The sequence below is a fragment of the Pelmatolapia mariae genome, linkage group LG20 (assembly GCF_036321145.2).
Source record: "Pelmatolapia mariae isolate MD_Pm_ZW linkage group LG20, Pm_UMD_F_2, whole genome shotgun sequence".
NCBI lineage: Eukaryota > Metazoa > Chordata > Actinopteri > Cichliformes > Cichlidae > Pelmatolapia > Pelmatolapia mariae.
In genome coordinates this window covers 27,277,622-27,299,539 of record NC_086244.1, presented here as the reverse complement: position 1 = coordinate 27,299,539, position 21,918 = coordinate 27,277,622, and the positions used below count along the sequence as shown (strand labels likewise).

The following is a 21,918-nucleotide window of genomic DNA, read 5'->3' as shown; positions in this document are numbered from 1 at the left end:
CAGCTATTCACATATTTTACTTGGTTTATCACTCTGAGATGCTTGAATATGTGGAATAATTTTCTGCTTCTCAAACAAAAAACTGCTCATGCTTAGCACCGCAAACCTGCCCGCATGTTTTTTTTCACATGCAATAAAGTGAAGTCACACACAGATATTTGGGTGTATTGATGACAATTCAAATTAGAATCAAATCAGAGCACACCTAACGACTACAATAGGTGTGTAATCACCTATTGTAATGATTACAATCATATTCAAGTCTTGCTCAGAGCAAAGGGAAGTGTCAAAGATGTGTTTTTTTAAAGCTGTCTCTGCCTGTGTTTCTGACCTTTATCCTCTCTCTGTGTACTGCTGTGCTCCTCGTGTCACTCAAGACTGAAAGTCCAGAACAGGAATGATTCTCCGGTCTATTCTGTGGAAGCTACACATGTAAATAAGATTTAAAGGGGACCTATTTATCCTAATGTCCTACTCATTCGTTTTTAATATTAGACTCTTGTGGAGCAACTGTGCATGAGTCACAGAATAATCTTTATTTCTTTTTATATGGGGCCTAACACAGCCCTTCAGTTTATCTTCCATCTGAAACTAGCATTTTGGTGCTGCTTTCCTCTTAAAGCCATTTTCCTCTCGATTGGCTGCCCCTCACAAACAGAAGGTATAAACAGTAGGCGTGCGGGGGCTGCTGTACTCAGAGCCAGAGCTGTGTGCCTATGCTTACAGTCACATTGGGCCAAGACTAGAAAAGGTCTGAAAATGAGTGTTCAGAGCAGTCACAGGGATTACTTCCACATAATCTCATTTTCTGAAACTTTGGCCATGTTCAATATGAGCTTTCATCATTATGAAATAGGGAAAACATAACAGGTCTGCTCTAATTTCAATGCTTTAAATTTTATATAAGATAATATTAGATGCTTCTGAGATTTCCAAATTCAGTCTAATGGGGGATAAATAAGGGTAAACATCTGGATGTAAGATGCCTGAATGATTTGAATTTTACATGTTGATTCAGGAATTAGTCAGCACCAGGTAGCAGAGCGGGATAGAAAAAGAATTTCCTGACTTCTGACTTTCTGCTTGAACTAACCACCTCTCCACAGTGTCCAACACCTCAGCCAATACCCGTGAATGGACTCGTATCAGAGGTTGCCATTATAAGCTTGTGTTATTCAGACCCCCTACAGCAAATACACGCATATTATATGTATCACATCCTCTAGGAAATCCACATTAAGCCTAAACAAAGCATTTCATGTTTGTACAGTTTAAAACAGCATTCAGATAATCAACAGAAGCTATTTATTATTGATATGTTTAATGTTGACACATAAAGCTCACATAGATCTTGTATTGATAGTATTGATTATAATCATACCACGCTGTACTGATTGTGGTTCTCGCCACTTTAGACTCCCTACCTGTAAGTGTGTTGTCTCATCACACACTCTGGGCAGTGTGAGGTGCTATGTTTCCCAAGTTGTGACCATGTTTCAGAGAAGTGACGTCCCTCCTCCCTTCTTTCCCCCATCCTCCTTTTATTCCCTCTTGAAAGTGTAACCTCAGGAATGTGGTGATATTGTGCTGAGATGTAATGATGGTGGGTGACAGGCGGCCGTTGGTAAGTTTGGTCTTCACTAGCGCTCCCCCTCCAAAGAAATAAACAAAAGAAAAAAGAAAAAATACCCAAAGAACTTGTGCTTGATGAGTCTGGGCTGTGTCATGGCCTCCATGTGCCTCTGCCGTCCTGTGTTGTTGGGTGAAACCATTGCCATGGACTCAGAAAGCAGGGGTGGTGGTGGGGAGGGCACCATCATTAGACCAGCCTGTGATTTTTAAGAGTGTGGATGTGCTTGACTCTTTCTATGAGTGTGTTCCTCTTCATTTCCCTCTTACGTATCTTTCTGTTTTTCATTTGATTTGTGTTTTACTGATTTTCATTCAAAATGTGTTTTATATTTTTATTATGTGTTTATTATTATATTACGGCCACATTAAGTCAGTTTACAGCATCGTCATCATTCATTTACTCAACTAGTTTTTCAGAAAGTACAGAAGCAGATGTTTAATATTTGAATACACATTAATATACCTTTTTGTCTTAAATAATCTGTTTATCTTACGACAGTAAAATTAGGCTAGATAACTGACACTGGGGTGTGTGAGCATCAGGGTGACAGGTGTCATACTTCATTCATCTTTCTTTTTCACTCAGATTATTATCATTGTTTTGTTGTGTTTTTTCCCTTTGTTTTCAGTTGGTTTTATTTCTGTTTGGTTTGTGCTGTCGTCATCATGGGATCACAGCCCCAGATGTCATTGGCCTTGCCTTGCAGAGCTCTCTGAGAAGGACGTTGAGACACTGAGGCCGCTACCACACAGCTGGCCCAGCAGGTGGGCCAGAGGCCAGGCACCCCAAATGGGGGCTCTCCAAGGGGTCAGGCTGAAGGTGACAATTACCCCAAACACTGTAGTGCAGACTAAGGCAAAATCTTTATTTTACTGTCTCCCCCTGGGTGTAGATGCTAATTCATTCCAGAAGCAAGGTTAACGATTTTTAAAAAAGTAAGTACCACAAAGTAAGCGCTTGGAGAAATGTCAATTTCTCTGTCTATTTATTTTGGTTTATTCATTTTATTTATAGTAAGAAGAAAATCTGAATACAAGCCGATACTTTTCCTGCTGTTTTTTTTTTCTGTAGCTTTTATAGACTCATGTCTCATGTCGTCTGTGTTGATGATGGCATCAGTCAAAATGAAGATTTTGCCTGTTATAAACCTCCCTCCGTGATTTTGGTAAGCTTTGGATGTTGTGTACTTCTTGCGGTGAGTTTGACCGGTTGGTGTCGGTGGCTGGTTGGAGGTGCTTTCACATGTGTTTACTGTTGATATTTTTCCTTATTTGTAAGGAACTGGTGCTCCCCCTGTTTTAGACCCTTCAGCATCACGAAAATTGCATTTATGGAAAGAAAAGACTTCCTGAGGGTACAATTCCTGCAAAAAAAACAAAACAGGTTCTTATACAGCTGGATACATTGGTTCCATCTTGAAAAATGTGCATCCATCCAAGTGATCCCTTTATCTTTGCGATGCTTTCCTGTGCTGAAGACAGGCTATAATGGCGGCTAGGACCTTTAAGGCGACTTCATCAAGGCGCTGTCAATACTGCACTTCTGAGCACTCAAAGAACGTGAGTGCAGCTTATTGACCACACTTTCCATAGTCCATTTCCTCCTTGGTTAGCAAAACAATACTGTTTGTGTGCTTAGCTTAGAATGGCTATACCACTCAGTGCTTTAAATGATTCTGTTACCAGACCAAAATTGTATAGACATGATCTAAATTTCACAGTGATTTATTGCTACGATAAGAGTTCTGTACATTTACCACTGCTGAGCATGTGCGCACAGTTTTGTGAAGTAGTTAGTTAACTTGAGGATTAATTGCTCTTCAGCTGTGGCAATCTCTTCCTGACTGCTGCTGGGCACAATAAGGGCCCTCACCAGTTCCTTTGAGGTTGTGTGCCGTTATTGTTAACCATTGTTAACTGTGTGTAACTCGACTGTACTCTGTGTATTTTTGTCCTTTCAGTGCCATCCAGTGCTAATAACTATATCTGATGTGCCCTTAACCTCCATCCCTGTTTCTTGTGTGTGTTTCGTGTGACTGTGGCTCTCCTTTATGACTCTAAATGCTGTGTAGCAAATATGATTTGATGTCTGAGAAAGAAAATGGTAAAATGACACACTTGTACATGTTCACTTGTATTCTTTCTCTTAGGTTCCGTTAGTTTGTCTGTCTTAAATTATATGGGATTTTATGCCTCAGCCCAAGAGCGACATGGAGAGACAGTGTTAGAGGGGCAAGGGTAAGGCTCTCAAGTCTGTTGGGTTTTTATCAGCTTCTACAGGATAACCTCTCTCCTTCCCTCCCTCCCCAAATCCTCTTCCTCTGCTCTTCCAGTCCCTTCGCTTGTATCTTTACTAGATCATGTAGCACTCTTTTCTGCCTAATTTACCCTCTATTTGAGTCTTATGTCTCTACCTCCTCTCTCTCTCTCTCAACCACAAATTTCTTTGCAGGTACAAAGGACTTTTCACATCTCGTCAACTGCCCCAAAATAACAAACAATCCCTCTGGCCTACTGCTTCTAAAAATACTACGCACATAAAACCTATACTAAACACTGATCTTCTCTCTCAGTGTATATACATGTATAAATGCAATATTATACATGCATATACATGCATAGATTTATGTGTGTATGTCAAGCAACTCTCCGCCTATACCAGGGCCGTCTCTCTTCCCTAGTGAATATTCTCACTTCTAACAGTTTGGAACCTCTTTTGCTTCTCTGTTTTTGTGTAGGTGTCTATAGTCAGCCTTGTAGCTAATGCGCTGGGCTACTCCGATCTAGGGCCCATTAAATCACTCAGGACACTAAGGGCCTTGAGACCCCTCAGAGCCTTGTCACGTTTTGAAGGGATGAGGGTAAGATCCAAAGCTAAGCAGCTGATCCTTCCGCATGCCCATTCAACAGTTTAAAGCATGCTAGAACTGATCTAAAAGCAAACTAAGAAGACAAAAAAAAAGAAAAACAAAAAAAAAACAAATTAAAAAAAACCTCCAAAATATTGGGAGATTGTTTTTTTTAAAAGAACAGGAAATGAAATCCAAAAAGTCACCCTTCCATGAGCAATCCTGTACCATGCCTTTGTTAGAGTGAAATAAGAAGTCATGATGCAGCTGGGAGATCGAGTAAAGTAACACTGAAGTTATATTACTAGTAGAATAACGTGTATTTCAATTGAATTTCTTTAACAACAGCAACCAAAAAACAAAAGAAAAAACAAAAGAAAAAAAAGCATAAATTGATTTGTTTCATCATTACAATTGCCCAAAGAGCAACAGAAATCTTGTTCACAAAGCTGCCTCATCACACGAGTGACAAATTGCAATTTCCGATGACTTCATTTTACTTTGTTTCTTCTTGATTGGCCAAAGTGAATGCCAAATTGGTCAAAGCTAACCAGACTTACATGCCATCTCATAGAGCATTCAAATCAACAATTAGCTGTTCATTTGGCCTGATTCTCAACCACTGCTTTCAATTGAGAACCCCTCTCCCCTCCACATGCCCCCCTCCCTCTTGCTCCCATAACCTCCCCTCTTCCTCAGCTCACACCATCCCTCAATGCATCTGGCATCGAGAACAACCAGCAGGAACCGGGGAGCTGCGGGACACCAAAATCTCTGCCTAACCAGTCACACCAAAAACTCAGTGTGCAGGACGACTGCCAAACAACCGCTCAGAGGAGTGTGTCTTATTTGTAAGAACAAACTGAGTCGGTTTACAGAGCAGAAATTATTTGCTGCTACAGTTCCTCTGGTTGCTTGGGCTGTCTCTTCCTATGATACAAAGATCTGATTGGTCATCTTTGTGACTGGCGGTAGTAGTAGGTTGCACCTGGTTGTTGTCACCCGTAGTCCCTTCTGTCGCTTTCTCTTTCTTACTCTCTCTGTCTCCTGATCTCATTCGTCTTTACCTCTCTTTATACTGGGGTTGGTTGCCTTGTCTTCTAGTTTGAGCTTCTCCTCTTCACCTCAGACTCTCCCCACCTTTTCCTCAGCCCCACATATGCGGCACTGTGCAGCACCCACCTTTCCTCCCCCCTTCTCCCCTTCCTTCGCACCCTTACCCCTTCACTACTCACTCCACCTCGACCCGGTTCAGCTGGGCCAGACTGCTGGAGGGTCACCACACTCTCTCTTGCTTGTCCAGGATCTTTCTGCATCAGGGACTGAGACAGAAACCACACACTCACAGTGCTGTGGCTTTGGGAGGAAAGTATTTGTTAAGCTTCTGCCAGTGTCAGCACTTTGAGTTCTACTATTAAAGTAAACGATCTGCTAACAGTCCATTCTGGTGGCAGCTTCTTAATGCAAATGCTTCTCAACACTGTGCATATTAATGTATGTATAACAAGTCTTAATGCCTTCCTTTGGGAATGCAGGCAGAAGCTTTGCAAATATGTTAGGCTGCCATTTCACACAAGGCATTACTGCTGTCATGTCATGGCACCACATTCTGTAGCGCATACAGCAGGCCCTAGCTTTCTGTTGCCTTCCACTCCCACAGGAAGTGAAACTGGGAGGCAACAACAGGCCCAGTTAAACTCTGACTTTGAGTTCTGGGTGGACGGTAGCCCGTTGGTTCGCTAGCACTACAGCGTTCGAGCAACACTCTCAACCCTAGACAGACAATGTGTCGTCCTTCTTAAGCATGTCCCAAAAATGACAGACCAGCAGATAAAGACAAAAGGCCTAGGTGGTTATTTTAAGGGCAGATTGACCATAAGTGGATTCAATCTTCAAATTTGACTCGTAGTGAAATTTCATTCATACTACATATCCAGCGACTAAAATATGATGCCGTTGCACAAGAGCAGACATCAGCGCTTTTAGGCCCTGGATAGGCTTTATGGATGTTGTCATAAACGTTTCACTGAAATTTCTTTGGTTTAATTGTGCAGTTTGAGTTTGAGCTGCCAATAAGATAAGTTGTCATTTTTGGGTTTGGCACATTTGCCTAAATATAGTGAACTGCTGCCAAAACCAATGCCCCTATGAATTAACTCATTCACTGGGAGTATGTGGTAAGAGAGGTGAGGGTGGCCCAGTAATGCGAAGGGAAACAAACTTGAGGAATTTAATCCTGCTGTATCAGTTTTTTACGATAATGTCTATGTTCATCAATTGAGTTACCATTTTGTTTGAACTGGAAATGAAAAAAATTGAGGTCAAAACAATAAATAAATGAATAGAGAATCAAATGAATAGAGAGATGACACCAAATACAAGAGATTATGGGGAGTTATAACAATTACATCTTTTAAAAAAATATTCACTGGCTGAGTCCTGATGCAACTGAGCCGATCCGAGTGAGCAGTGAAGCTACAGTGAAATGCATTGCACTCCCTAACACGCACTGGGTCTGACTTTGTACCTGGCTCTCTTTTTTTTGTAATTCTGCAATTTCAGTTCTAGCTTTTTGACAAATGCATTTCACAGGAATGGGCGCTTTACAGCTTCAGTACATGCCCTTTTTTTCTTTACAAATCCACTAAAGTTGAAGTTGTAGTAACCTGGCAGATTTAGCTTTTCTAGCTCTTGACAGCCTTAAATGTTATGGGTCTTTGGATGTAACCTCTGAACCCCATTGACATTAATTTCCTGCTTACACTATGGTCAAGCTATGGTCGTTCACCTCTGCTACATTAGGCTGTAGATATTTTCCACATATGGTTTCAGCCTTGATCTCTTTGGCTGCTATCTCTCTATCCACACACATCTCTGTTTATTTATGTATTGATTTGAGCAGTTCTTGAGATTGCACAATGCCATGTAACACGCATGTATTTTGCATTTTTGAAAGCCATTTTCCCTCTTTTGAGAATGCTTTCCACACAGCATGGCCTAATTCTTTTTTTTTTTTAAAAACATTGAATTTTTGGGAGCGGTTAAATTGTTTCTTAGCTCAATCAAAAAGAGTCATTCTCTCAGCATGTGCATTGGCGCCACTGTGAAGGGAAATATGGTATTTTGTGAATTGCATGCCTTTTAGTCCTTTAATGTTACTTGGAAAACTGTTGTTGTTTTTTTTTATCAGTTTGCATTTAACAATAAAAAACAATATTTGAATAGTGTACCCTTTGCATCCCCGCTGATTCAGCTCAAGTCAGCGGGTGAAGGTCGTGCACACGCTGAGAGAATCCTGCTCTAGAGCTCCTCCCTATCTGTTTGTAATGAGGAGGGAATATGGCTCCACAAAACGAGTCTGCCAAAGACATGCATGCTCAGCTGTCTGCCTGAGAGCTGCTGGTCGGCCTGCCTAACACTGGTAGTGAGCGGTTCACTATGTGCTGAGCTTAGTACTGGCAATGACAAATACATTGGATATTGGATTTGATTGCTAGATTTTGGGGTGGTGGTGGGAAAAATGTATTACTGCTATAATGTTATATTATTTAATGGGCTAGTTGTGGGAACAAAAGTAAGCTGTATTAGAAATATTGACTGTCTACGGTTGGGGTGGTAATAGGTGACACTTCATAATGCTATGGCATTAAAACACTTTAAATTTTTTTACTGACAACCAAATCTCTTTGATGTAAACTTACACACATCAAGTAGTCAAAATATTGCAAATTGTATTGATGCATGCTCATCCAGGTAAGCAAATCCCAAAAGGTTGATTCTGTTAATCTGGACGTAGCGTTTTCAGTTGGAGAAATGTTTTGTCACTCATCCAAGTGACTTCTTCAGTCTTAGCTAACTGCTGGTTTCCCCAACCTTATAAAGAGTACATTTGCACAATGACTGAAACTAGAACCACTGGCGAACAATGACCAGTTTCTTGATCAATGCATATTGTCATTACCATCGATCAACAACCACTGATCAAAGACCATTGATCATTGACCTCACAGCCCATTGTTTGTCAGTGGTGCTAGTTTCAGTCATTATGCAAGTGTACTCTTTATAAGTTTGACCTGTATAGGTCATTTGGATGAGTGACAAAAGATTTCTCCAACTGAAAACGCTACGTCCAGATGAACAGAATCAACTTTTCAGGAAATTGTATTTCTCACTTGCAAAACTGTCAATTTTTTCTTTTATTATTTGATCTTTATTAGTTTTTTGTAAATGTATATAAAAAATAAATTTACGTACATGTAAAATAATAACAGGAACACTTGGCAATTTTGTGAGTCTTAACAGAGATAAACCTTGGAAAACAACCACTGGGAAGTGTGTTTATGTGTATGTGTGGGTGCTTGTGAGTGCTACCTACCTACAACCTAATAGGACCAAATATATTGTAGTGTATAAATAGTCTAATTAAAATGTAACAGTCACTTTAAGAAATTAACTTACTTAACTTGTGTTTTTTTAATATAGAAACTGTCATTGAAAATTCTGCCATACTGTGGTTGTTTAATACTCCACATGTAAAAGTCATGCCATGCACCAAATAATAGAAACTATCATATTAAAAAAGTGGCTTTTTATAGTGATTTTTTTTTTTTTAAAGTACCATGTATATCGTAAATATGCGATTCTTAAATATATTTGTAAGATTGGTGCCTTAGAACATGTGTTTGTGTGCGGATGCCTATTACCTATTTACAACCTAATAGAACCAAATATACTGTAGTGTATAAATAGTCAAGCCAAATTAACATGCTACCATTACTTACAGATATTAACTTACAATCTGGTTTTGTTTTAATGTTTTAAAAAAACTGTCAGTAAACTTTCTGCCATAGTGTGGTAGTTTAATAACTCCACATCACATGTGAAAGTCATATGCAAAATATTAAAAATGATAACATCAAAAATAAAAATGACTTTTATTTTTTAAAAATGTACCATTTTTATCATAAACATGCGACTCTTAAAGGTATTTATATGGGTGGCACTATAGAACACGTGTGTGTGTGTGTGTGTGTGCTTGAGTGTCCCTTAAGCAGCTCTAGCTGCATGCTTCAGCAGATCAAAGAGCATATCAGAGTCGCATCAGTGCTGCTCTAATTAGGCTGGGACTGATACAACTCTCCTTCTTAGTAATTGCCCACACTTCAGTATGCACCTCACAGTGCTGTGTTTTCATCTACATGAAGCCATAGCGGAATTTCACAGCTCCTCTTAACACACCTGTATCAAATGGTTGAATTTTACCTGTAATGCCATAACAATATGTAGTGTCACAGGGGTGGACTGATGTGTGTTCGTTATTACGGTTCTGACATTGTCATGTCCTGTCTCCCCTGGTCTGGTCTAGGTGGTAGTCAACGCCTTGGTGGGTGCCATCCCTTCCATTATGAATGTGTTGCTGGTTTGCCTCATCTTTTGGCTGATTTTCAGTATCATGGGGGTCAATCTCTTTGCGGGCAAGTACTACTACTGTTTCAATGAGACATCCGAGGAATATTTTCCCACCAGCGTGGTCGACAACAAGACCCAGTGCTTCGAACTCATTAACCAAAACAATTCTGAGGTCAGGTGGAAGAATGTCAAAATCAACTTTGACAATGTGGGCGCCGGCTATCTCGCACTGCTGCAAGTGGTGAGAGCATCACACCTAGTCGCTCACAGAATCCATTTCTTTTTTCTTCCGCCTTTTTTTCCCTTTCTCATTTACTTTCATTTTTTGTGTTTCTTCGTGTTCTACACTTAAAGATCTGTTGTTACTTCACAATCCATTTGTTTTTTGCTTTTCACAGTACTATGATGCCTATTGTTCATATTCATGGTGTATATTGGCTCGTCTCTTCATATACCTTTTTTCTTTGTTCACTCGCTTCTTTCTGTGCACAAGCTGTACCACAGGATGTACTTCAGTTTCGGTTTGCCATAATTGCAAATTATAATTTTGTTTTTATTATTTTCTTAGTTTATACAAAAATATTTAACCATGTCTCTCTTTTTAAAAGGCCACATTCAAAGGGTGGATGGACATTATGTATGCAGCTGTGGATTCAAGAGAGGTATATCTATATATCTGTATGACTCTAATGTGGGATACATTACTTTGTACAAGTGTGCAATTGCTCTTAAAAAAAGTAGTTTAACATTTTGTTTATTTAATTTGTTACTAAGAGTTAGAAATGGTAACCCAAATCACATAGATTAGCATTAAGACCTGATTAATTCTTGGTTAGATCTGGCTTTAGACAGCCAGGGTAAATTTTGGTGATGACCAAGAAACATTTTGGCTAAAAACCTTCTGCTGAATTGTGATAAAGTGGCAAAAAATTGATAACTTTTTAGGGGAAATAGCCCAATTCCATGAAATGATGATTTCGGTTTTTATGTTTCTTACATAAAATAAATTACTGTTTATTATTAGTATTTAGAAGTGCTGAGAGGCAGATTTCATTACCTTTGGGCAGAGCCACCCGATCTATTTCTTGTTTCCAGTCTTGATAGTGAATTTGGAGAATTAAATTGTAACTCTTCCTTTAACTCTTGGCAAGATGGTCTTAAACTGTTCCTTTACATGTTGTGTTAATAAAATACAAAACTGCTTTCACACATGTTTTCCTTTCTCCAAGGTGGAGGACCAGCCTGACTATGAAGTCAATATCTACATGTACATCTACTTTGTTGTCTTCATCATATTTGGCTCCTTCTTTACCCTGAACCTCTTCATTGGTGTGATCATTGACAACTTCAACCAGCAAAAGAAAAAGATAAGAACATTTTAATTTCCTGTTTTGTACAGTGAGTTTCCATTTTGTTGGGATATGATTATAACCAAATCTGTCTTTGTCCCTTTACTTTGGAGGTCAGGACATCTTCATGACAGAGGAACAGAAGAAGTACTACAACGCCATGAAAAAACTGGGATCCAAAAAGCCACAGAAACCTATTCCTCGACCACAGGTAGTATTTTTTTCATTAGACAAATGTGTTAGCTTATTCAGCATATAACGTGTTTGGCTAAAACCTCATTATATGTCTATCTCCTTTGTCCTCTGACCATTTAGAATAAAATCCAGGGGATGGTGTTTGACTTTGTGACACAGCAAGTCTTTGACATCTCCATTATGATACTAATCTGCCTCAACATGGTCACCATGATGGTGGAAACGGACGATCAGTCAGATGAAACCGAGATCGTCCTCTACTGGGTCAACTTCATCTTTATTGTAATCTTTACCACGGAGTTCTTGCTGAAGCTTTTTGCGCTCCGCCACTATTACTTCACCAACGGCTGGAATATCTTTGACGTTGTGGTGGTCATCCTATCCATTGTTGGTGAGTGAGAGACTAGAAAGATGAAGCAGAGAGCACATGATTTAGAAATGTCACCTCAAGAAGCTAAATACTGATTATACTCTCTTCCTTTCTTCTTTTTCCCCCCTTCCTTTTTTCCCCTTTTCCTTTTTCTCAGGTATGTTCCTGGCTGACCTTATTGAGAAGTACTTTGTGTCACCGACCTTGTTTAGGGTAATCAGGTTGGCTCGTATTGGCCGTATTCTTCGTCTGATCAAAGGAGCAAAGGGCATCCGGACTTTACTCTTTGCTTTGATGATGTCACTGCCAGCTCTTTTCAATATTGGCCTACTGCTCTTCCTCGTCATGTTCATCTTCTCCATATTTGGCATGTCTAACTTTGGCTACGTAAAACATGGAGCGGGGATTGATGACTTGTACAACTTTGAGACCTTTGGCAACAGCATGATCATCCTGTTCATGATCACCACATCGGCTGGCTGGGATGGCTTGCTACTGCCGATCCTCAACTACCCGCCAGACTGTGATCCCAACTTGGAGAACCCTGGGACTTCAGTGAAAGGTGACTGTGGTAACCCGTCAGTGGGAATCTTCTTTTTTGTCATGTATATCATCATATCTTTCCTGATTGTGGTTAACATGTACATCGCCATCATCCTGGAGAACTTCAGCGTGGCTACAGAGGAAAGTGCCGATCCCCTCAGCGAGGACGACTTTGAGACCTTCTATGAGATCTGGGAGAAGTTCGATCCCACTGCCTCTCAGTTCATTTCTTTTGCCAAGCTACCTGACTTTGCTGATGCTTTGGAGCACCCACTTCGTGTGCCAAAGCCCAACACTATAGAACTAATTGCCATGGACATGCCCATGGTGAGCGGCGATCGCATACACTGCCTGGACATCTTGTTTGCCTTCACAAAGCGTGTGCTGGGTGACAGTGGTGAGTTGGACATGCTGAGGCAGCAGATGGAGGAGCGTTTCGTGGCAGCCAACCCCTCCAAAGTGTCGTATGAACCCATCACCACCACCCTCCGCCGCAAACAGGAGGATGTCTCTGCCAGAACTATCCAGAATGCCTACCGCGCTCACCTCATCAGGCGCGGGATCATCTTCAAGCGCGTTTTTGCTAACAATAAGCTGGAGAACGGCGGGACCAACCAGGAGAAGAAGGAGAGCACACCATCCACAGCCTCTCTGCCGTCTTATGACAGCGTGACCAAACCCGAAAAGGAGAAACAGGATGATAACAAGGAGGAGTGGGCCAGGAAAGAGAAGGACAAAAACCAAAAAGATGAGTGGGAATCCAAGTGTTAGGATTCAGTGACTCTTAAAACCCAATAAACACAGCCAGATGAGACTCTGAGCCCGAACCCAACAAATGTCAAAAAAGTGATGATCATTTGCAAGCAAGAGAAATATAACAAAAAAAAAAAAAAAATGTTTACATATTCAAATACTGCTAAGGCAATGTGGTTTCCTATGTCGTCAAAGACAGCTGAACCAAACACAATCAGTTTACTGCTGAACTTTTTCTGCGTTGAGACCAAGCTCATAGAAATGAGGAATTAAAAAAAACAATGCTGAAAAACAGTAACTCACAGTGTGCTGGCCATTGGCACACTATTTCTTTGGGGACCAACTGCCAAGGTACAGAAATCTCTGCCAGATGATTGGACAATTGCGAAATACCTGCCACCACCGAGTGTGGAACCCCGGAGCTTTGCTGCGGGACTGGATCATGCCGATCCCAAGAGAACTGTATTAGCAGTCTAAAGGAGGGTCTTAAATGCTGAGTTTACCATCTTTATCGAGGAGAAAACAATGATCAACCAAGCAAGTTTAGCTTTGAAAGAAACACTAGTGAGGGAGGGGGAAACCCAGAACCGTAGACAAAGATTTTTGTTTGTTTGTGCCGAGTATACTTGCATCTTTACATTATTTGAGCAGCAAAAAAAAAAAGGAAAGAAAAAAGAAAAAAAAAAGATAACATTTAGCCCATGTCACTGGTCTTTCCATCTTCTCTTTGTTATACTGACATTGAAAAAGACATTTTCTACATGGGCTTTCACACTCACTGGGTAGGGGTCATTAGTCATCGTTTTGACTTGGGCTGAAGGAGACTTGCTCAGACCGAGTTCCAGATAAATAATAATTATTGTGCTCGTTCAATGCATAGAAATGACTTGCATGAAGGCATGTTTTGACCAGGAATCATGCATGAGTAATCATAGTCCACAAGACACTAATTCTCAGACCACTGCAGTGGCTTGACTACAAGTTAGAGGCTGTCCACGTGGGAAATTACAAGAACTTTAGATGGAAAACAAAGAATATTGGGGGAATGATATTCCTATGATCCCTGTCACCCTTCACTAGTTTTCCTTTCTGAACTGACAGATCTTCTAAGTTCAGCTCCTAATTATTTTTGTTTTTAATGTGAATGAAAGATGTAAGCACTCAGATGCAAAGTCTCAGTCGGATCAGCCAACAACACGAAGTCGAAGCGTTTTTTTGCCGCTTTGGATGTTTATCAACAATAAAGAGTGTGGAGAGGACGAGTATTATGAAGCAGAATATCCTCATGTTGAGGCTGCACAGATTTAGAGGGCCAAATCTGGGGCATACATCTCTTTGTTTACTCACCATGGAGTCACTTTTCTTGTTTCCTGTGGTCCTTATTAGGGCAGCGAGAGGAGGTGATGTTTTGCGCCAAGGAATCCATATCTGGCACTAGTGCTCGTGCATCAGTTGGTGTTCCCTTTACTGCTGTAGTTCCTGCAGAGGGGACAGAAATATGGTCGTGGTTTTTGTTTTTTCTTTCCCGTTGGTTCTTTTATTTTGTGTGTGTGAGTGTATAGGGCTAGTGGGAGAACTTAAAATTGTTTGGGTAAAAACATTGAACACTTTTACTGATTCAGAATTTCCCAGTGAATGATTTCTTAGGCAGTGCTTTTCAAACATTTTGAGTTGCCAGCTTCAGGAAAAAGCCTTGAAGTCCTTCTCTGATGTCCTTTTAATGGCTTTTATCAGTGGGAATGACACTGGCCATCCGATACCACGGAGTTAGCAGTGAATTATCACCAGGCCACGCCCAGCGTACAAGTAAGGTGGATAGCGATGAGGGCTTAATGTTTTCAACTGTAGTGTTAAATGGATGCTGTTTGGTATTTCAGGGAGGTTGCTGTGTGATAAGCATCACCAGATAACGGTGGACCAATAAATAGTTCGAGATCTTCCCTTCAGAGTTAAAGACTGACTGCCATGAGAAGATGAATGCAGATGAACAGAGTAGTGCTTTGGTCTGAGTCGGAGTGCTGAAAGTCCCATGTTTGTCAGTGTATCAATGTGCTTTTGTGGGACCTCTCAAAACACTGTGTGGTGTTGGACCCAGACTCGCACCATCTTTTCACATATTTGCAGCCTTTCAAAACGCTGTCACCTGCTTCAGAAATAATTAGCCAGGTATGGAGTTAGGAGGGCTAACACTCGCCGAAAAAATACATCAGCAGGCCTCTCATCGACGCAGTTATGTTGTATAATAAGCTTTGTGGGTGTTTTTCATATTAAAAAACAAACAAACAAACAAAAAAAAACAAAGACAAAAAAACTGAGGCTTTGTCTGTTGCTAGACAAGACGCAACTGCCTCCATAGGTGTTCTGCCATTTGTTTTCTACACAGGAGTGATGGTCCTATTTATAAGTGGATGACCGGACTTAAATCCGGCATCCATCATCACACCACTAATGCCATTTGGTGTGTTTAACACTGCCTGTACCAGAATCCCCTGTACAATGATGACTGAGGTCTGTTTACAATATGAGGTCTCTGAATCAGTTTGGCTGCTGCACACTGAAACCAAATACATTCCCAACGAGAACCACAGGAGGTGTAGGTAACGTCATCAGATTTACCCATGCTCATCTTGGATGTAATGTTTTAGAATGATGCATTCACACTTGAAAAAAGAAAAAAGAAAAACAAACAAAAACGAGCAAAAAGAAAAAAGACAAAAAATAAGAAGAACACAAAAACATATATATGTACAGTGCAGGCTCTGATGTAAATGGCACAATCGCTGAAAAAGAATGAACTTTTTGAGAGAAACTATAAATATTGTATTATATTCTTTTATTTTATCGGCATGCTTTGTTGTGTTTTTTTGTAAATACGGAATTTTAAAAATGTTACTATTAATAATCGAAAAAAAAGAGAATAATAACAACAATATAGAATGGCTTCCAGCTATGCCCTTTGTCACATTTGTTACCTTTTGGATTTTTTGAGACACTTTTCACTTTGTTGACGGAAATTGAATGAAATATAGATATTATATAATACAAAAGATATATACATGTATACATATATGTCTATATGTATATACATAAAACAGAAGAACACTGTTTGTCACATTTAATTTATGTGCAACACGTTCAGTGGATGTCTAAAACTGGTTGTTTCCAGCACCCTTCTATGTTGGGGAATATCTCATGTGCGATGTTACTGGATGTAGCCTAAACATGACAAACGGATAATGTTACCAGCACATTTCTCACTTAACTGTCATATCTCTCATGGTCAGAGTATACAGGACGCACCCACAGTCACAGACACGGACACACGAAGGTGACTTTTCCTCACTGCCCACCAACATCACCGGTGATCTCTTCCAAGAAGGACGTCAGCTGGTGTGACTGACTGCCTCATGCACCCTGAGACAATTCCTACCACGGGGACTTTTTTAAAAAATGTTTTCCTCACATGCCCACACATCAGTGCCATTGCAGCTCAACACACAGAGTCGCGTACTTGCTTCGCATTCTCACGTTATTTTCGTTGAATGGTTTCTTTCTAGTGTTCCACTCTATGGCATGTGCCTTTTTTCTGCTTTTTCTGCAAATTTGGATGTCAATGCCACACTGAAAAAAAATGTTAAAATGGAAAAGAGAGAGAGAGAAAGAAACCAAAACATATTTCCAAACTGTGGAGGGTAGGAGGTTTTGGGGGTGAGCACAACATTAATCAGGGATGTCGACTTAGAAATACTGCCAGAGGATGATCCAGACACCCCACTTCATCTTAATATTCAACAGTGTGTGATGTTAACAGAAAAACAGCTAACTCAAAAAAAAAAAAAAAAGTCCTGTTCTTAGTGCTATGTGTGTCACCCACTTGGCTTGTGAAAAAGCAGCTTGCCTTCTATATTTTGGTTTTCTTTCTTCTATATATTTCTGTTTCCATCTGAAATTTATTTTTGTATCAATATTTGATTATAGGACTCATTCTTTTTTTTTAAAGCATGGTTTATTATGGGCGTTTTTTTTTCTTCTTTTTTTTTGCTGAAAAATTAAAAAAAAGTGCTTTTCAAACTGTTGTTATCATTTGACACCGTGATAAAAGAGGTTATACAGTACAATATGATGGTGTGTTGCACAACCACTTGGACTCTTGGTAAGAATATATGAAAGATTGTCTTCATTTGAGCACGAACCTTTTTATTACCAATAAAGCAGCCTTCCAGTTACACCTCCTGTACTGTTGTTGTTTCTAAATGAGACGTTTATTTCTTTTTGACTAGAGTGCCATGTCTGACTTCCTTTCACATTCACTGTGTGCACTTCATGTGGTCACCATTTTGTGTAGTTTACTTTTGTGGTGCTGGGTATGGATGGAGGAGAATCGCAGAGCATCCTGTGAAATGGAGCTGGCTTCTTGAAAGGCAGCCTTTCAAACGTAATGGACTTATTGAATTTGTTAAGAGCCCGTGTCAACACCCCCTTGCAGGCAGAAGATGGACTATAGCCCCATCATTATGTAGTCCATTTGTGCGGTGACGCTCTTATTTGTGGTCCACTATAAAGTAAATCGCCCAGAGGTATGATATCAAAGTCTCCACCCCGCAACCTCACAGCATACCGTATGAGAGAGGTATGCCAGGGGGATATTGATCATGTTTGTGTTTCCCATTAGTTAGACAGACGAGAGAAAACACTGTATGGTGGAGGTGGAGGCTATGTAAATGATGCTTTGAGTTGTCCTCACACTGAAAAGATGGCCAGTTCTCTGTGGAGTACCTCCCTCTGCTCTTTTTTCCCTTTTTTTTTGTCACGTTACAAAATTCCGTCTTGCTGGCTCCCAGCTCCTCCAAGTCACGTGGACTCTTCACTTTAAGCATCCCCCTCCCTCGCTCTCTCTCTTTCTCCCCCGCACTTCCTCGGACTCACCCTCCCTTTTTTCCTGTTTTTTGGTCTTTTACGTACGCATATGCATTTTTACAAAATCTTGTTATCGCTGACAATCCTCCAGCTCTTTCTCTTCTAAACGCTGCATTACCACATACACCAGGGCAGACTGTGAGAGAGAGAAAGAGAGAGAGAGGAAGAAGAGGGAGCCAGGAAAGGGAGATGGGAGGTGCTGGAGCACTGCAGTGCAGATAAATTAATGCAGCAGTCGAGGCTGACTCAGCAGCGCACTCCCAATTTGGCCCAATGCCTCCGTGAGCAGCCTGGTCACACTGGCTCCCCCGCGAAACAAAAAAAACACACTATAATAAAGGCATTTCATCTTAAATTAGACTCGCTAAGCACATTAAAAGCAGCAATTCCCCCTGAACGCAGCGGGCGTTGCTGCTCGCTCTGCGGAGGAGCTGTCCTTGGTGCCGGAGGTGGAACCAGGCGGACGAGCATCCTCTGCACGGGATGTGAAGCTTTCTGGGTGGGGCTGCACGGAAGAAGCGCAACCGACTAAGCCCACCGTTAAAAAAAAAGTGTTTAGTGGAGCTTCGTGTAGGTCCACACCCACCCCACTCCCTCTCCCTCCTTCTCATTGCCTCTCCCCTCCTGCCTTCTGAAATAGGCTAGGTTGCCACATAGCATGTGGTTTTTCCGTGGGCAAACCTGAGTAGCTAAATTTAAACGTGCCACGGCTGGGCTCCATAGACAAGTTTGGCTTTTTATAGCCGACACAGTCATGAGTGTTATTGTTGGTGTAATCATGTTAAAGCTGCACTGAAACTGGCGTCCGCTTTTTGAGCTTTTATTCCCTTCTGCCTCATCCTTCACTTCCCTGATGTTCAACGTAAAAAAATGCAAATAGCCAGGAGTTAAAAGGGGGTGTGTTCCTACTATCTGATCCCGTTTCAACCCTTGACTAAGATCAGAGGATGATGCTCCCTCCTTCTCTCCTCCTCCCCCCGGTTTCCTGTTCTCCCCTGAGGAGGGAGAACGGAAACCAGAGAGGAAGAAACCAGTGAGTCTCATAAAACGTGAAAAGCCCCTCCCTCGTTTTATTCCCAACATACAGAGGCACGTATAGATGAAAACCTGCACCACCATCCTCCACTAGCTTTGGCCTACTGTTTCTCTCCACCGGCATGAAATCTGCCAGCACCTCCTTGTCAACGAAATATTGACTATATAGGCAACCGATTTCATAACCTTGTTGTGCAACAGTGCAAATGTGTGTTGAAAAAAGCAAAACAAATGCCTTTATTTTTTTTATATTGATTTATTTAATTCCCAAATCAACCTGTCCCGTGCATGAACTACGTGATTCCTTCGATTTGCCGAACAACAGCACCCACCCGTGGTCTCTGTCGTGTATAAACAGATACGAGCAGATAAAAGGTTTTCAAAGTTCTCGTAACTGATTTCCAATTTAGGGAGACGATATAAGATTGTGTCTGTTCAGAGCATCGTGCTTCAACTTGCTAATTGTTATTTTAGTGCTGGTTTGTTTTCTTTAATTGTTAAACAAGTTTAACAAATAGATTTAATCATTTTTGACAACAGATAGATTTTTTTAATCACTGGAAAGGTTTGGTCTGATATAACTGCGAAATTAAAAATAAGAAAATGGTTTTTCTGTCTGTGCTTATCACTCCATGATATTAACAGTGGATAAATAAAGAGTATAGTGGTGGATTCTTTCCTTGTCGTCCTCATAGAGCTCCTTAAACATATGTAAGGACTAGCATCCGCTTGCAGGTCTCACTTTGGGAACACTTCCTTTCCTCCATTCCTTTTTCATTCCATTTATTCAATACTTATTTATTCCATTTATAGTACCTGTGATCTGTCTACAATGTCAGTACAAAACATCCCTTTATAAGATTTAATTCTAAAATGTGTTACACAACATGAAATGCATATAAGTGAATTCATCGTGCTTTGGAAAGATCCCAAATTCAAGTTTTTTTCCCTTTTCATTTGGCATCTTGGTTTATTCACACTGCAGAGATTTTTTTTAAGAAAGCAGAACAAAACAAATCACGCATCCTTTTTCTCCCCATTTCCTTATGGGAAATAAATACATAAAGAAATAAAACAGATTCAGATTTAAAAACTGTAATGCTGTAAATGATCTTTACATTTCACAGAAAATAATTTGAATATTTTAAAATAACAAAGCCGAGATAAAATGTTAAATGTCCTAATTTTTTGTTAAAAAAAATTTAAAATGCAGAAAGTCCACTTTATCTTAGGATACCAACATTGTGTTGTTTAATGCAGACTCATTGTCATCTTTTTTAATGGTGCTAGATAATGTAACGCAGTGATGGGAACGTGTTTTATCCCGGTGGTTTCATACTTCTGCCGCAATGTCGAGCAGAGCTTCACAACATCTGTGAAACATATATGTAAAAGCAAATAATTGCAATTAACATTCAACTGTATACTGTGGATAAAAACTGACTAACATAGACGAATTCAAGCGAGTGACTTCTACGAAACCCTCATGAAATCCAAACAGCGTCCAAACAAATGTTACTTTCCAGCTCACCCTTCTTGTTTGGGGTCGGTCAGCCACTCCACAAAGTCTTTAGCCTTAATCTTATCAAGATAGTGTGTGAAATCACTGGTGAATGTTCCATCTGAATGCCTTTTGAGCTTTCGGACCATATGATGTCCCTTTTCCATCCGATATAAGAGCCATCTAGGAGAAGAAGTGTTGAAGAGAACGAAGAATGTTTCACTGACAAACGTATTTCAGAACTGCAGCTAATAATCCAAACATGAAACTGGACACTACAAAATACCTTGATGGCCCAGATTTGTCCAAAACCACCTGCTGAGTATCTGAAAAAATACAAAGGAGCAGCAAACACAGCACAGGCAGATTCATCCTCAGGTCACCTAGTTAAAAACAAACAAACAACAAAAACAAAAGCAAAGATACAAACAGGTTGTTTATCCTAAATCATTTGAACAGATTTTTATTTTTTTTTAATTTATTTTTATTTTTCAAGTTTAGGTCTGAATGAATCAGCTCACCTCAGAGAAACCTAACACCTCTCCAGTGAAGAGCTGTGCTTTCCTGGCTGCTGCAAGTGTAGTGATGAAGAAACCACAGAAAAAGCCCCTTCACACCTTGAAGATACACTAAACTACAAGTACTGATTACCTCTGTCACTTTATAAAGACAGCAGGTGTCCTAGTGTGACATACAGGCCACCTCCTACAGCTGATGAGCCTGTTAGTCATTATGGTGGTGTGGATCATGGCTCATCTCAACTAGAATTGTGTGTATTCTCCAGAAAGGTCAAAGGTCAGAGCGCACTCTGACTAACACAGACAGAAGCAGGTGCGAAGAAATAATTCTGGTGTCTGACAACGACCACATGATTCCTAAATTGTGTCGCTCGCTTCTGAAAATTTGGAATTCTAGTCAGCTTGCTGTGTTTAGTTGCAGTTTTGCAATCATCCGGTTGGATTTTTTTGTGCTGTCTTTGAAGAGTAGAAAGCTAATCATTGTTTGTAGGTACAAGATTATTTTAAATAAATATACCAGATATGACCATATTTGGACAAGGGTCAAGCTGACAACAACAAACAAACATAAACATGTAAACTCCACGACATCTTTTCCTAACTTATGGCAACCAACTGGACCTTCTTTTACAAGTCCGAATATGTTAGAAGTTGCTTCTCTACTCATATTTTCCACAACTACCTCTGAGGTTTACAGAGGATGGTCTGAAAAAGAGAAAATATCCAGTGAGCGTTAGTTCTCTGGGTGAAAATGCCTTGTTGAGGCTAAAAGTCAATGGAGAATCAGAACACTGGAAGTCAACTGTTACTCAAATAACCACTCCTTACATCCAGAAGGGCTACAGCA

The 21,918-nt window shown here is 40.4% G+C and overlaps 1 protein-coding gene across 6 annotated transcripts in view; it reads left to right on the top strand.

Annotated features, from left to right (window-relative positions):
- Positions 1 to 17,326, top strand: part of scn8aa (sodium channel, voltage gated, type VIII, alpha subunit a) — a 49,932-nt gene extending 32,606 nt beyond the window's left edge. For all 6 annotated transcript variants that reach the window (XM_063463054.1, XM_063463049.1, XM_063463051.1 and 3 more), the window contains exons 21-27: positions 4,371 to 4,493; positions 9,847 to 10,131; positions 10,499 to 10,552; positions 11,120 to 11,257; positions 11,346 to 11,450; positions 11,555 to 11,825; positions 11,962 to 17,326. In XM_063463054.1, coding sequence (XP_063319124.1) covers positions 4,371 to 4,493; positions 9,847 to 10,131; positions 10,499 to 10,552; positions 11,120 to 11,257; positions 11,346 to 11,450; positions 11,555 to 11,825; positions 11,962 to 13,118 — 2,133 coding nt within the window. In that variant the 3' untranslated portion in view covers positions 13,119 to 17,326. The remainder of the gene's footprint in view (positions 1 to 4,370; positions 4,494 to 9,846; positions 10,132 to 10,498; positions 10,553 to 11,119; positions 11,258 to 11,345; positions 11,451 to 11,554; positions 11,826 to 11,961) is intronic.
- Positions 17,327 to 21,918: the final 4,592 nt, after the last annotated feature.